This window comes from Cyanistes caeruleus, chromosome 3 (assembly GCF_971803275.1).
Source record: "Cyanistes caeruleus chromosome 3, bCyaCae1.hap1.1, whole genome shotgun sequence".
NCBI lineage: Eukaryota > Metazoa > Chordata > Aves > Passeriformes > Paridae > Cyanistes > Cyanistes caeruleus.
In genome coordinates this window covers 10665259-10680997 of record NC_141703.1, presented here as the reverse complement: position 1 = coordinate 10680997, position 15739 = coordinate 10665259, and the positions used below count along the sequence as shown (strand labels likewise).

General features: G+C 35.5%; 1 protein-coding gene across 24 annotated transcripts in view; it reads right to left on the bottom strand.

Annotated features, from left to right (window-relative positions):
- DMD (dystrophin) overlaps nt 1-15739 on the bottom strand; it is a 1136032-nt gene that overhangs the window by 325231 nt on the left and 795062 nt on the right. For all 24 annotated transcript variants that reach the window (XM_086879790.1, XM_086879801.1, XM_086879781.1 and 21 more), the window contains 2 exons: nt 11392-11493; nt 6176-6284 (listed from right to left, as the gene is read on the bottom strand). In XM_086879790.1, coding sequence (XP_086735916.1) covers nt 6176-6284; nt 11392-11493 — 211 coding nt within the window. The remainder of the gene's footprint in view (nt 1-6175; nt 6285-11391; nt 11494-15739) is intronic.

Genomic DNA, 15739 nt, shown 5'->3' with positions numbered 1-15739 from the left:
TTATATAAACCATTATTTATTCCTTCATCCAAAAGAAAAGCTAAAGACAGTAATCTGTTCCTTTACTAATTCACTTTATACAAGCATGAGCAGCCTTTGTTAGGCCAGCTGACTAAAGGAGGAACCTACTGTTACTGGTCTCTGATGATTTAAGAGCTCAGGGTATCCTCTGTGATACTTCCCTACTGCATTTTTACCTATTCAATTTCCCTCTTGCATTTTATTTTTGTAAAACTCTTCATAGCATTAAACCAAATAATGACTAATATTAAAAGTTGACATTTCCTTCAGAGTCAACATGCACAAGTATCTGAAACTATATGGTTCTAGACCATGATCTTTACTGGAAATAGTATTTCTCTCTACTACAGCTCATGAGAGTGATCTTTACTGGTGTCCTATAACCAAAGTGAGACAAAATGGACTACTGGCAGTAGCACTGCCCTCTAATTCAGTGTAGAGCTACTTGTCCCAACAGTTACATGCTGTGGATTTTTAACTGTTCAACTCCCTGGAGAATGATTCTAGAAAATTAGGTATCTACCATACCCCTCATGAAAACTTTTTAATAGCTGACAGAAAACTTCCTTTAAGTAGTGCAGACTATGTGCAAAGTAAGTTAAATATCAACATTTAATATTAACACAGGTGTTCATTAGTATTGAAAACAATGTAGATGCACACACCCATTGTTCAGTCTTTCCCAAATAATTATTTTGAGTATTCTTGATGTCAATTACACTATGACAGCTGCTATAAACAATATAGACACTCAAATATCTGATTTTACATTTGTTTTTAATTTACCCTTTGAATACACATATTGTAATATTCTCAGGTGCACAAGGAGATTTAAAACTAGCTTTTGGAAACTCTGAGAAACAGTGTTGAACTTCAGCATATGTGCTCACCCAAATAGTAAGCATTATGCATAAGCAATGACTGCTTCAGAGCACATTAGCTCTGAAGTATGAAAAAAAGAAAGTGTATCTAGTGCTCATTTTTTGCCCAAAGCTAGTTGTTGTCATTCATTTTGTTTCTTACATTTCTGTCATTGTCTCCTGATTATCTCTTAAATACAAATGGTTTGTTTGTTTTTAAAGAGGCAGTGGAACAATCCAGCTCTGAAGTCCTTGGAAATGAATATATTTCAAGGTTTACAGTTTCCTGAATAAAGAATCCTTTATCTGAAAATATGAAAATAAATCTCGTGTCAGAGATTTATCAGGATAGTTTTCAAAATGCAGGATACTGTTATGTCCATCTCTACATCCCCCTATTTTAGAAATAACCAGTATGGAATAATAAAAAACTCAACTATGCATTTTGAAGCCAAAAGAAAAGCCTAGATGCATACAATACATCTAGATGCATTAGCACTACAGAAGCACTTTCAGCTTCTGAGCTAAGTGGATTTTAGTTTTAAACCTTAGGTTATTTGATCAAGGTATGTATTTTCACATACATGCTTTTGTTTAGGGCTAAGTTTCCTCAAAAACCTAGACTCATGAACAGTTTATTTTTATATACAGTACCAGAAGTTGTTCCTTATGTTATATATTGCAAGCAGTGAATATGAATCCCAGCTGCATTAAGCCACAGCAGTGCATACACAGAGTAACTGATATTTTTCAAGAACTGTTGTATATGATCTTACAAGCCTTGAACAAAGCAGCATGACTAGTCCAGGTGAGGACTTGCCTCACAGAGAAATAAAAAACAAACTGTATTTCCCAGACAGAAGGAGACATGCTATACTCTTGCATGTAAAATACCATAGGATAAGCAATGAAACTCTGTTTCACTACTTTTCCCCACATTCACAAATTTCACTATTTTAATTCAAATCCCAAGACTCAAGGTATTATAGACTCTGGAGGTGACTGACTGCTGTGAATATTTTTTAGAACCCAGATGAATATATGGGCTAATAAGTGATGAGTTCTCTCCACCACCATCACTGCTGGTGAACTTCAGCTCACAGGCCTCACACTACAACTTGAGTCTAATGGACTCAGCATGACACCTCACTCCTGTTCCATTCTTCCTCATCCATTCTAAATCCTAAAAAAGCTTTCTTCCCCTCTACAGGGAAGCCTAGTCTTTGGCTCTGTGTCTGCAGTGTCTGACTACTACTCCTAAAGCAAGTTATACTGAAAGCACAGAAGGACATCGATTGTAGGCATTTGAAGAAAGATACCTAAAGCTGATGGTGAGCTCTGGTGATGCAGTATTAGCTTTCCTCAAATTATTTGTAGTAAGTGTACAGCACCTAACCATGCATATACAGCTTTTCTGTCAAATGCAACCCTGCTATAATCTGTTAAACACAAGCAATCATTTTACCTCTATATCTTTTTTCAGACCTCCTACAAACAATGCTCCAAAATAAGATTTATAACTTTTTAAGTTTAAAGGGACAAGTTATAACTAATTTCAGAAGAATTTTCACCATTGTAGCTCATTGTAATTCTCACTCAACTTTTTTTTCTATTTCACTTGATTAGGCATTTTTTACAAAAAAAAAAGAGACAGAAAAAAGGACAAAAACCTGTGTAAGCAGTCAAGAGAGAAAAGAAATTGCTTGTACACAAAGAACTGTTCACTGAATAAGTAAAACTGCAAGACTATTAAGATATTATATCACTCACAGTTTTATTAGATGAATATGTAAAATGTAAAATTAGTTGACTGAGTACTTTCAGCTGGATTCATTTGTAGTGTTAAAATTTCAGCAACTTCAAGTATAGCACAACTGAAAATAAATATACATCCTTTTAAAGAAATTGTATTTTCAAGGTAGCTCTAAATACAAGTGGCCAAAACTTTCCCTGGCATCTTACTGGAATGAAGACAGATTATGGAAAATATCTTTCTCCAGAACAAGCCAGGAGTGCCTCCCACCCCAGAATGCATTCAGAGGGGTTTACAAAGCAGTGTGTGCCTTTACCTAACTTACTAAGTAAATACAGTGATAGCACTTCAGTACAAAAGAAGAAAAAGAAGTCATATGAATGCTAATGACACTATTAAAAACGACGCTCCCTCCTGGAAAAACACATTCCAGAACTGCATTTCTCTCTGTTTAAAATGTTTTCAAACTCCTGGCTAAGCAACGCATCAAGGTATTTGGATAGAGACATTCACACTGTTTCACGTTATCCTGTCAAGTACAGACAGCAAGAGTGATTTTCTTCCTGATTCATCTTATTTTGGAAGTCAATCTTTGCTAAAGTTTTAGGCATACCCTTCAGCTAAGTACATTTTTTGAGCTGGAGGAGTAATTCTTGTTCCTTATGCCTGAGGGCACACTGGACTGGTGGAATATCAAGAAATACTTTTTAATGCTTCTTCTGCCAAAGAAGCTATAATATGCAGATCTAGAAATAATTACAGCTAGGGTGCTTTACCTCTGTAAGAGCCACCAGATGGAATTTATTAAGATTCTCTGTCTGAGTTCCTGTAACCAGACCAGACCAAATGATACCTGACAAGGCAGTAGAGATGAGCCAGTTACATCTTCATTCCCTGGTCTCAAATACACATGTTAATATTATTCAATCCTGATGTCCCTAAAAGTCCCTATAGGATCAGGAAGTGAATAACTGTCAACAGGAGATAGTGACCTTCCTTCACAAAACCCTTCCAAGATAATTTTGTGTATCTTTCTCTACAAATGACCTTTAATGAGATTGTTTAGCTTTTGGGAGGCTTGATTAAAGCTGGCTCTCCCACAGCCAGTTTGAGTCCCTATGGTACATGAGAATCAGCAGCACAGAATAAATAAGACCAAAAAAAAATCTATAACATGAGTGGTTAAAATAATGGCAGAACTTATACTACAGGATGACTAGACCCATGACATTCAATTTCTTCCCTCCTCTCCTCCCATTCTTTTAAATGCAATACAAAAATACCTTAGTAGCAGATATCTTTTTCCTATCTTTGTAGAAACCTGCTCCCTTGGCCTGGAGAAGAAAAGGCTCAGGGGGATCACATCAATGTGGTTACATATCTGATTGGAGGAGTAAAGACAGATCCAGACTGTCTTCAGTAAATCCCAGAGACAGGAGGAGAACCACCATGTGAAAACTGAAATACTAGAAATTCTATTGGAATAGAGGAAGAAACTTTTTTTTTTTACTGTCAGAGTTGCTCAACACTGGAAAAAGTTGCCCAGAGAGGTTGTAGAGTCTCCATCCGTGGAGATTTAAAAAACCTGTCTGGACATGACCCTGAGCAACCTGCACTAATCGACTGTGCCTTGAGCAAAAAGAATAGATGTCTCCCTGGGTTCTTTTTGAACTCTACAGTTCTATGTCAATACACCTATAATGAGGTGATCACAGTAAACTGATTCAAATAAAGAAAAATTATGAATTAGTGTTATAAGCACAGGTTTAAATTTTAAGTGCTTGTGACAATGAAGGGAAATCAATCTTCCTGCTTAATCTTTTCTAGAACACCAGTGCTTTCATTTTCTGCATTTATAATTCCACCGCTGAGTCTCAGAAACATTAGCAGTCAGAGACTACATCTTCCATTAAGGTAATTTTGAAATTCTTCAGCTAGAGATGAGGTAATATAAAAATATATTACATTACTACTCTGTATTCTCACTCTTGTACCATTATTATAATTTCTTTTGTAACAGAAAACACACAACTTGCCAACACTCTTTCCCTCTGGAACCTGACACAACCTGTTCATACAGAAAACTGACACAGCAAGTTTAGCACAGCAAGAAATGATTACACATCTCCTTCATTCCCCCCCATGCCATCACATGAATTCCTGTAGAATGCCTTGGAACAAAATCATGCAAAGCTAGAATTCTGTTGTACTACTTGTTTATAAATATAGTAGTGGCATTTGTCTCTTTTTAGAAAATTGAAATAATTGCCACTGGAACCACAGCAGTTCTATGGGACTTAGCTCAAAGAATAGTTCCATTTTAGTAAGATTCAACATGTCACAAGCAAGACAACTCCTTTTCTTGAATATATGCTATTTGGGCAGGAGCTGGACTGTTTTCTGGTACTGAAATTTCTGGATTCTGTCTCTATGGAGCAATTATGTACTTCTCTGAAAAAAAGGATTTTCTGCTTTGCTGTCCCAGAGGACCACTATTAGAAGGTAGAGAATTCTCCACTTCTAGCTTTTCATGTATGAAACATGTAACTAGAAAATGTTAAAAACAAGAGAGACCAACAACCCACATGTAATCCAGTTCCAGATTACTGCAGCTATATCATAGCTTGAGTTACAGGCAGTCTGACGGGGCTGGGGGGACAGATTTCTTTCTGCTCCAACATATGATGAGCAGCTTTACAAATTATGTAGGTAACATTCTTCATTCAAGCAACTGAAATGGTTCAATATCCAGTAAAGAGTCTTAGAGACTTTGGAAACTCAGACTGAGCACCGTGCTTCCATTAAGCACTTCTTTTTCAGCCATGTTTAATCACTACATTTCAAAGGAAAGCACAAGGAAATAAAATCCATTTATCAAGGAAGAAAAAAAAAAAGTTTGCAATCCTTGTAGAGAACAAGAAGCCACAAAGAGATATGAGTATAATCTAATATAAATATTGTTGAAATAATTTAAATGAAATAGAGATCAGGTGTCTTGTTGCATATGCATGAATGTAAGACATGAAGCAATATAAATCATAGATTTAGTGTTTAACTGCAGAATTCCTCCTACCATGCTGTCACATATGACTTTCTCTGTTAATAGACAAGCTTCATTTTGAAACAGTCTCCCTTTATTTCTCCATCAGTAATTTCAGAATTTCATTCTTTGACCAATCTACAGACACTTGACCTAAAACATTATTATCTTTCAATTTAAATAATTTATCTCCCTTTGTAGTATTTCCTCCATTAGTAAATGCAGAAAGTCAAAATCTCACCTCTTGATGGAATGAAAGAAAAATCACTTTGAAACAGTAATAATTTGAAAAGTATTCTGCAACCTTTTTATCAAATCATAATCTAATTTGTCTTCTGGGATACGTTGAATAAAATAGAAAGGCAATGATAAAAAAACAACTTGAATGTCATAGTAGCACTTTAAAGGATGCAGAATTAATTTAGACAGTCTCCAGCCATTTTCATTTTAACTGTGTGATTTTTAATCAGTTAAAAAAGATACATATACTGAAGCACTTACAGACACCTGAAGATAGATGGCCAAATGCTGCTAATGCTGGCTTTTCCTTCAGTTGTTGAATTAAGTGGTGTATTGCCTTCCAGTCAGCATTCAAGTCTTCTAACCTTTTCTAGAATAGAAAATAGCAAAATATTAAATTTATAATACATAAATTAATGTATCACAGAATCACAGAATGGCTTGGGCTGGAAAGGACCTTAAAGACCATCTAGTTCCAGCTCCCCTCCCACCATGGGAAGGGATGCCACCCAATAGATCAGTTTGCTCAGGGCCCCATCCAACATGGATTTGTAATGTAAGCAAATGTAAATTAATGTAAATAAATGCAAAATAAAACAAGTGGGCTTTTTTTTTTTTTCATCTGGTGGATCACCTGAATTTAAAAAAAAATACAAAACAGAAAGATACAGCAACGAATTTTCACAAATGGGGGAGAGGTACAAGTAAAATCCTTTCCAGCTGTGTTACAAAAGAGTTTCTTCATGTCAGGGTCCTAAAAGCATCTTTTCTTCTCAAAGTTTGGCTGCTGAAGCTCAGAGCCAACTTAGAACCAGCACAGGTGCCTGATCCTGAGCACAGAGTGACTTCCTGGACCAAGCTCAGCCCGTTTCCCCCCAGCATCAGAGGTTAGCCTTTTAACCACTGTGAACATGAACCGGTAATTTTTTAAATTAAAATAAAAAGGTGGGTTATGTACTTCAAAAAGCTTTTCAATAAAAACTCTGCAACTTCTAACATCAAATGCAGAATTTATTCTTCCATCTATTAAAATTATATATTAAAAAAAAAAAGTCTTAGCAGTCTTCAGGGTGCCATAAACCTCAGAGTGTGAGCACACAGTCCTGTGTAGCAATGGCTTAACTGTTCCTTTTAAACAAAACCTGCATGAAAGTCTGGAGTGTGAATAACATCAGTCCTCAGATAACCCTGAGAGGCATTTAGATTTGAAAATGCTGCTTCTACCTCTCTTTTTTTCTTGCTTTCAGGATTGTAAAGAAGGATGAAGCATTGCTAATTCTATGCTGACATGTCTAAACTCTTAAAATGAAGATTGCATTTCTTTTTAAGCTGCTCTCTGATTCTCTGCTACAAAAAGCAGCACAGAGTACTGGTGCAGCTCAGGAAGGCTTTTAGTATTCTATGGTATCAATCCACAATTAGATACATAGTAAAAATCATAATCCAGCCGTGATAGGAACGGGATGCCTATTAAGAAAGGTACTTTAATTACCTGGAGTCTAAGATGACAGAGGTCAATAGGAGAGGGATGGAGAACAGTGCTCATTAAATTGAAGTATGTATGTACTCACACACACACACAGACTCTGAGGTAGTGGGGATGGTTTAGATATCAGGAAAAGATTTTTCACCCAGAGGGTGGTTGGACACTAGACCAGGCTCCCCAGGGAAGCGGGCACAGCTCCGAGCCAGTGTGAGGTCAAGAAGTGTTTGACAACACTCTCAGGCACAAGGGATGATTCTGGGGCTGTCCCATGCAGATCCAGGAGTTGGGCTCTGTTCCATGATTCTAATATTGGTCCTAGTCATGAGTAGCTACATAATCATTTTTACATATATGAGCCAGAGATTTCTTTCCAGCAATGACCAAATGTAAAACGTGCCCACCACACAAGTTAGAGGGGTTGTCTGGGGCAACAGCTACACCACTAATAAGAGAGCAACCAGTTCTATCAAAATTAGTTTGATCTTGCATCTGGCATAAATTAACATGCATGCATTAAAATGTTAAATTCTTTGGGCACAAAAATTTTGCTGTAATTGCAACTCTAGAGTTCTTGTGACAAGCATGAACATCCAAATATGTTGCACTTAGCAAAAAAATTATAGATTTTCTTTCAATGTCAACACTGGTGCAATTTAAGTGATGTTAACATCCTTATGTGGACTAATCTTACTGACAGCACTAAAATTAGATATGAATATTTAAAGAGAGAAATGTAGTCTTTTAAATGCAAGACTGACGACAATGAAAATAAATTCCTCACTACTTACTTCTCACCCACCAGAGGAAAAGACAAATTGAGTGATGTGGCAAGGGAACCACAGCTCTTCCACTGGCACAGAAATCCTTTCCTGAATAAACTGCTCTGATTAAGTGCTGTTAATCATGAGGTTGGGGCTTACATTCTTTCTATTGCCACTGACACCAGCAGTAACCTCTCTCTCCCTCACCTTCAAAAGCTTTACAGAAATGCATTTCAAAAGCATGAAAACCATTTTATAAAAGTGAATAGGTCTGATTATTAAAGTGCTAGTACTTAAAGGATCACACATGTCATCCCATTCTTGACTCTTGAATCAGCATATACAAGGATTTCATTTGCCAACAAAAATGTTTTTACAGACTTGCATTGCAAAATTCTATTTTAGTATGCTTAGTGAAGGTGTAAAAATATACTTATTTCAGTGACATAACTATGAGATAAGATTAAGTATGTGTCAATATAAATCCATGAGATTTAATTTACATTCAAAATACTATAATGAGAATATATTTTAAAGGTTGCAAAGATAAGCAGCTAAACATTAGGAAATGCCAGAATAATTTTAACTACATACATTATTTCAGATAAAATGCACATAAATTGCAGGGATATCTCTAATTTTCTGGCACATACTGCTTTTGAGCACAGGAAAGGCTTGTGGTGAGAATAAGTCAATAGAACCTCTACTTCATTTATTGAAAAGAATGGGAAGATTTGTGGTGAATTAAGGAAATAATGGACGAACAAAAACAAAGCTGCCCCAGAGAACTAAATAATCTACAAATTTGTCAAGCAATGCTAGACAAGTGATTAATGTTTTTAAAGAGGGCATGTAATTTTATCTTTTTTTTCTGTACCACACACTAAATAAGAACTATGAGTCTAAGTATTGAATTGCTGCTTCTACTGTGAGTGATGTCCATGTCCTGAACTGAATTAAGCAGGGTTCAGCCTAAAACAATGGTACCAGAGTAGCTCTAATTAAATAATTTTCTAAAATTTTGAGTTCTTAGCTTTGCAAACTTGCTAAATATCTTTCCAAAGCCATCTTAATCAGAGCAAAAATTATTTTGGCTTCCACAAAATACCTTTTGTGTAGAAAATTATTTTGATGTTAATCCAAAAGTCTGTGTTGAAACATATAAATAGCAGACTGTGTTGAAAGTAACTCAGGAAGAATGATGACTTAAGGAAATCTACCTAGAGCATCAAGAAAGCAAGTCAACAGTTCTGACAGCATATATATATATAACCACTGCTTTATGACTTATTGCCCTAGACAGACATTGAACCAGAAATTAACTTCACAGGTTGCACAGTTAAATGAACTACAGAATGTAAAGAAAAAAGTAAAATACAATGAAAGAGGGACTAAAAATTAAATATGCACTACTCCACAAGTTATTAATTTCCTCACAGGTACGTCTTACAGTATCACTGTCGAAATTAAAACTCATGGAATATTGTAATTTTAAAAGTCACCTTTTTCCAGTCAATCTGGTAACAATTGTCGAGTTTCAGTCTTTGATGTGAACACTTAAAATACATAGACACAGTATACTTCTGTGTCAGAATTTTGGGCTAAACAGAATAATTTCAACACCATTTATACTTCTGTCGTTCTTAGGTAAAACAATTACTAGCTCTTCCTCTTGAAAATACCAGCATTCATTCTGCAATTCTTTCTATGCAATTAAAAAAATTCAGAAAGCCAAAACCTCTAGCTTTCTGTTGTTTTGAGAGCTCTGCTGTGGAATAAAGGTCCCCAAAGACTGCAGCTGATCACACAAAAAGAGTAAATGCAGATATTGGGGAATGTGTGTAGATGACATTTCAGTGTTCCCAACAAAAATAGGGGTTTATTAGCCAAGGAAAACACCCGACAGAGTCTTGCTTGTGCCCACTCAAGTCACCTTTAGTTTACCTCTTGTAGCATTTTATCATGTTTAGGAGAACTGATCATTAAAAATACACATATACCAAATGGGATAATAACTCTTAAGCATTTCTGTCCAGGAAAGAAGACAAGAAACCAAATCATTCTGAAACACGTATTAATTTCTAAAGTGGACATCACTTCATTCATGTGCTGGTGGGATTTACAAGTAATTCAGAGGAAATTTTGTAGAAGTAGGAAAATAATCCTCCAGCAATAGTGACTAAATATAGATAGAAAACCAAGAAATTCACTGCTGAGATCACCTACAGACATTTTATCTTTGTGAAGAAACCCTTTTTCTGCCTTTTTCTGTGGTTTTGGAGTTCTGTACATTTTGAAAAGCTCTAAATACAAAGTTTGTTATCTCAGCCCAGTCAGAAGCAATTGTAATAGATACTTAGTGTAATCAATAAGCCACTATTACTGTTGCTGGGAACTTTTAATCATCATGTTTACAGATACTTAATTAGCAGTTATAAGACTAGAAAACTGCCCAAGCTCTGGTTGTATGGAACTGACATCACTAGTTTGGTCTCCTGCTTTAAAAGCAGCTGAACCAGATGTGGGAGGATGCTTGCTGATGACTTTAAGATTCCACAGGATAGAAAATGACACTCTAGCCTCAATGAAGGTACTCATAGCTTTTAGGAAAAGTGTGTAAAATATCCCCTTATAACTGATTTGTAAGCTGAGGAAAAGGATTCTACAGTACATTTTTCTAAAAGAGAAGTGCTGGGAGGCATAATCTTCCAAACAATGTGTCCTCTGCTCCAAAAGACAACCAAGTCAGTCATTCTAGATAAAATTTGGCAGAGAAATTGAGTGAGAAAGTGCTATGTTGCCATGTGTTCTTTTTTCAAAATGAAAAAAAACAAATGAAAGTATTCTATTTATAACTCTTACCTCTTCTAGAAAATTTGCTTTTTTTTTTATTTGACAAAATTTCTGAAAGTGAAATTTAAAATAAAGGCGTTTAAAGTTACATGTTGCCATTAATTACACACCAAAAATTACATTTGCTTTCAGTGTGAATTACTGTTAAATGAGTAAAACAACCTTAATGTCAAAAACAATATTCCCATCACAACATGCAAAAGACTTTTAGCTGGGAACATTACATTTTTCCTGGTTATGTCATCACAGAACAGAACAAATGCCATTTGCCAGGTTCTTTTATTGATTTTAAACAGAGCACATCAAGGACAAGTGTACAACAGGGGAAGCATAACCTATTACACAGTAATGGATATTGCTAAAGGTTGCTTCATTACCTTTACTGGATGAGTAGCTGGTTTTTCCTTATATAAATGACACCCTTTAGACAAAACCTCTTCCACATTCGGCTGTTTAGCTTGCACTGCTGCTTCAGTTTCCTGAAAAATAAAAACACAGGCAGTCTAGATTAACCATAGCATAAGCAGTAAGGCTGAATAGTCCTAAAATAGTCCTAAAACTCCATGGGAAGCCATAAAACACAAGTAGACAAATTTCTGCTAAGAATTGGTGTGGGGGTAAACACAAGGATAGTGGCAGCTAAGGACAAAGGGAATCACCAGAAAAATCAAAAGCAAAGAGGGATGGAAAAGAGTAATGCTACCAAAATAAACAGTGTTAGGTCACTTCATCTTGAAGGTTTTAGTAAAATGAATAAAAAGCTAGCACAAATTCATAGTAAGAAAGACAGTCATGAGAAATCTCAATAAAGAGGCTATGTTGTTTTGTTTGTTTTACACTACCAGCTGATGAAAAGTGCACTGGTTAACATTTTGTTCATACAGTACGTGGCATTAAAACCATCTAATGAGATGCAACAATGATACTGAGGTTAAAAAGATTAAAAATTTTAACAGAAGACTTCAATTGTGAGTACTAAGCTACCACTTAGGTAGTAAAAACACTTAGAGAAATTAATTTGAATGAAAATCACAGTAGTAGTGACAGTTCCTAAAGGTACAGGGAGACACCTACCATTAGCAATAACATCCTGCTGAATTAACAACAGCATATTCTCTAGCAATTTCTTTTTTATTCTGGAAATGTGTAATCCATGTGTTAAAATAAGGGAATTCCAAATAACCAGCAGCTTCATTCTGTCAGGCACTGACCAAATAAATAATGGGCAAAACTCTACAATTAAGACAAAAAAATCCAAACCTACTGAAAACTGTAAATTAAAGGATAAACTACATCTGGAGTTCCAAGATTAATAGCTTATTTCGTTTTTTTTTTCTAGTAATATAAATGAAATAATACCTGAGTTATCAAAATGAATTGGTTGGGGTCTTTTTGTTTTCCTCTCTCTTCACCCACATGCTATATAGGTTGATTATCTTGTCCTAATCAGTATTGCTGACTACACACTAACTCTCCAACTTAGTTTTCTGTCCGCATTCTTGGTTATCATAAATGTGACAGATAAGCAGACAAGATTGCGTGCCAGGTGTCACTATCTAAGCCAACACATCATTTTATTGGTGAAAATCTGCTGTTCTTTTTACTGCAATAAACCTGCTGAAATCTATGCAATTTTAAGTCCCAAGAAGGGGCCGTTTTGCTCCTATGTTTAAACTTAACATATAAAGTATGTCTACACTTCTCCCTAATACTTGCAAAATTTTATGGACAACCACTAAAAATAAAGGCTTAGTTAAGTCAATGTCATCTTTAATTTTTTCTTTTTAAATACTCATATAATACTGTTGGTCAAAAACAAATGAATTTAATTAAATTTTTGTCTGATTTCTTGCAATGATATTTCAAACATGTATCAATTTCATTTTTTTTTATTATGCATTTAAATGTTAATGAAATATAACTGTAAGGATTTATAGAGAATGAGCACTGAAAAGCAATGCACAGCAAAATTGGGATATGAGGCGGGTGAGAGTTTATTAACCTTTTGATAAAACCCTCATTAAAGTCTTATTTTCTTTCTGTTTCAATATTATGTTAACTTTCTACTTCCATACTCAGCACATAAAGAAAAAAATAATAATCAAGGAGTGTTAATGAAGAGGTAATTTTCTTCCCATCTTAATGAAAGCTAGGCATTTTAATAATTGTTATTTAGTTCTTGTTTCATTATTTGTTTTGGGTTTTTTGGGTTTTTCTCTTTAAGCTATCTGCAGTATTTGGCCAATACTTTCTGTTGTGTAATTTTACATGTCTCAAATACTCATCTTTTTTCATGACACCATCAGTTATCATAATAAATTCTGCAGCAGGAAAATAACATTACAACTCCCTATGGAGTCCAAGAATACCAAGAACACTGTGGGTGTGTCTCTGCTGAGGGTTTAACCTGCAACATGAATGTGCCTTTGAAGTGGATTTCTTAATCCTCCCCCCTCACTGGACTTTGTTTTCCACCATGGATTGGTCTAGGAACACAGATACCATTTTCTTTCGGGCTGTAACCAGCATGGAAGGTGTAATGTATTAAGTAGTTAAATCACTGATTCCTTTTGCTCTACAATTTTCTGCAGTTGCATGAACTAACCTTATATATTCTGATCTTTCAAATTCAGTGGCCTTGACCTAAACCAAAATGCACTGTGCTAGTCTATCCAATACAGCATGATGCTTTGAGAGATACGTGGCAATAAGAATAGAGGTAAGAGTACAGGGGCAAAATAAGTTCTCAATATCTTGGCATTCATTTGGACACTGCTGAAATTAACAGGTATCTTATCTGTCAGAGCAGCAAATACTTTGTAACCCACTAATCCCAACATATTATTTAAATTTATTTTAAATAAGTGCACATCTGACATGAAATTGCTGTAGTAACTTTGAGGGAGCTCTTTGCCCAGTTCCTTGCTTGATGGGATAGCCCCTTGATGAATCCTGCCCAGTGAACAAGTTTCCAGCAATTTCAAATCCATTTGCTAGGTGACACCCGATTAATAGGGTTGACAGGCAAGAGAGTAGTTACAGGATTCTGTTCCATTATCTAATTCCCTAAGAGAAGAAAATGGTAATGACCACAATATAGCCTCCAATGGTGTGCACACAAAAAAGACCACAATTATTATCTAGGCTGAGCAGGATGCAGGAGAAGAGTATATTCCCAGAGCAGAGCCTGACCTCTCATCTTCATCACACAGGACAGGCTACTGCTGAAGTTAATAGGAATTTTAGATGCTCATTTCCACCAGCTTTTAGAGAATACCAAAGACATATTTGTTTTGAAGTCCTGACCAAGTCCTCATTCACACTCACTTTGCTTGCTGTGGGAGGATGCAGAGCTGTCTCTGGGAGACAGAGCTGACTGCTGGAATTGCACAATTTATGAACTTCCTGGGAAAGCAATCGTAACGCTGCTTCTGGCTGGGTGATGAATATGCTAATTAAACTTTTCACACATATGGCAAATTAAAATACATCATCACTGGAAACTGCTGTTTCTCAAACATGTATAAACAAGAATCAGAGGCTACCTTTTTTCCATGACACACTATCTATTAATTTTCAGTGGTGCTAAAGTAGTGCATCCAAACTGATGAAAGCCTGCTGCTGAATAAGCCACAATGGCTTCTGCATTTCCAACAACATGACAATTCAACCTGCTGAACAAAGTTGCAGGCTGAAAAAGTGGCAAGGACACAAAAAGTGGACAAATCCCATCTGGACTATGAAAGTCTATCGATACAGCTCAGAATTCAGAAAATTCATATTCCCTATCTGAAACCAATATATTGGCTAAACCTCTGGTGTGCATGCCAGTGGAAGATAAAGTTTTATGACTTGGCTATGTTATTTCAAGAGATGGAAACTATCCTAGCAGACACAGACAGGCTGTTTGACATATGCTGCACATATATTAGGAGGCCTGGTCAACTACCTATAAACATATCAGCACCATTTTTGACTGAGTATTGGTTTATATTAATCACAAGCACTGATTCACCTTCTCTGGTAACACAGGTAACATTTCTGGGAGCAATTTCCCCATGAGCTTGCATCCTTTGGACAGATTCTGCAGGGACAGCAGGAGAAGCTCAGGATAATTAAACCTGTGTCTACACAGTGAAATACAATGGAATCTTAATCACAGCATTCAAATAAAAAAATATAACTTTGAAATTAATATAGTGAGTTGTTTCAAAACTTTTTGTTGTTTCATGACCTCTTTTTAGCAAGACAGTACACTAAATGAAAATTAAAGAAGATAATATATTCACAGGAAAAGAGAAACACTGAGCAATTTCCTTTTACTGATCAAGACAAGGCAGTAATGTATAACAAGCAAATATAATAAATCTAAAATCTAAAACTGTTTGGATACTTTTAATTTCAAATAAACTTTTATGAAATAACCAGATATAAATTGCCATATATATTTAACTTGATAATGGAAAACTACATTTAAATATGATTTCCTTGTAATTTAGATACAGAAGAGCATAACTTGTAAAGAGAATTCTCAGAGATGGTTCTCCTAATCATGCACATGGAATCATTAAGGTTGGAAAAGACCTCCACAATCAAGTCCAACTTTTGAAGCCTAAAGGTTTTAGCTTTTTCATTTATTTATAGTTTTGTAGATTTCTAATATATCGTTTTATAGTTTCTAGAACTTTCTTACCTTTTTTCATATGCTAGAACAATACTAACTCT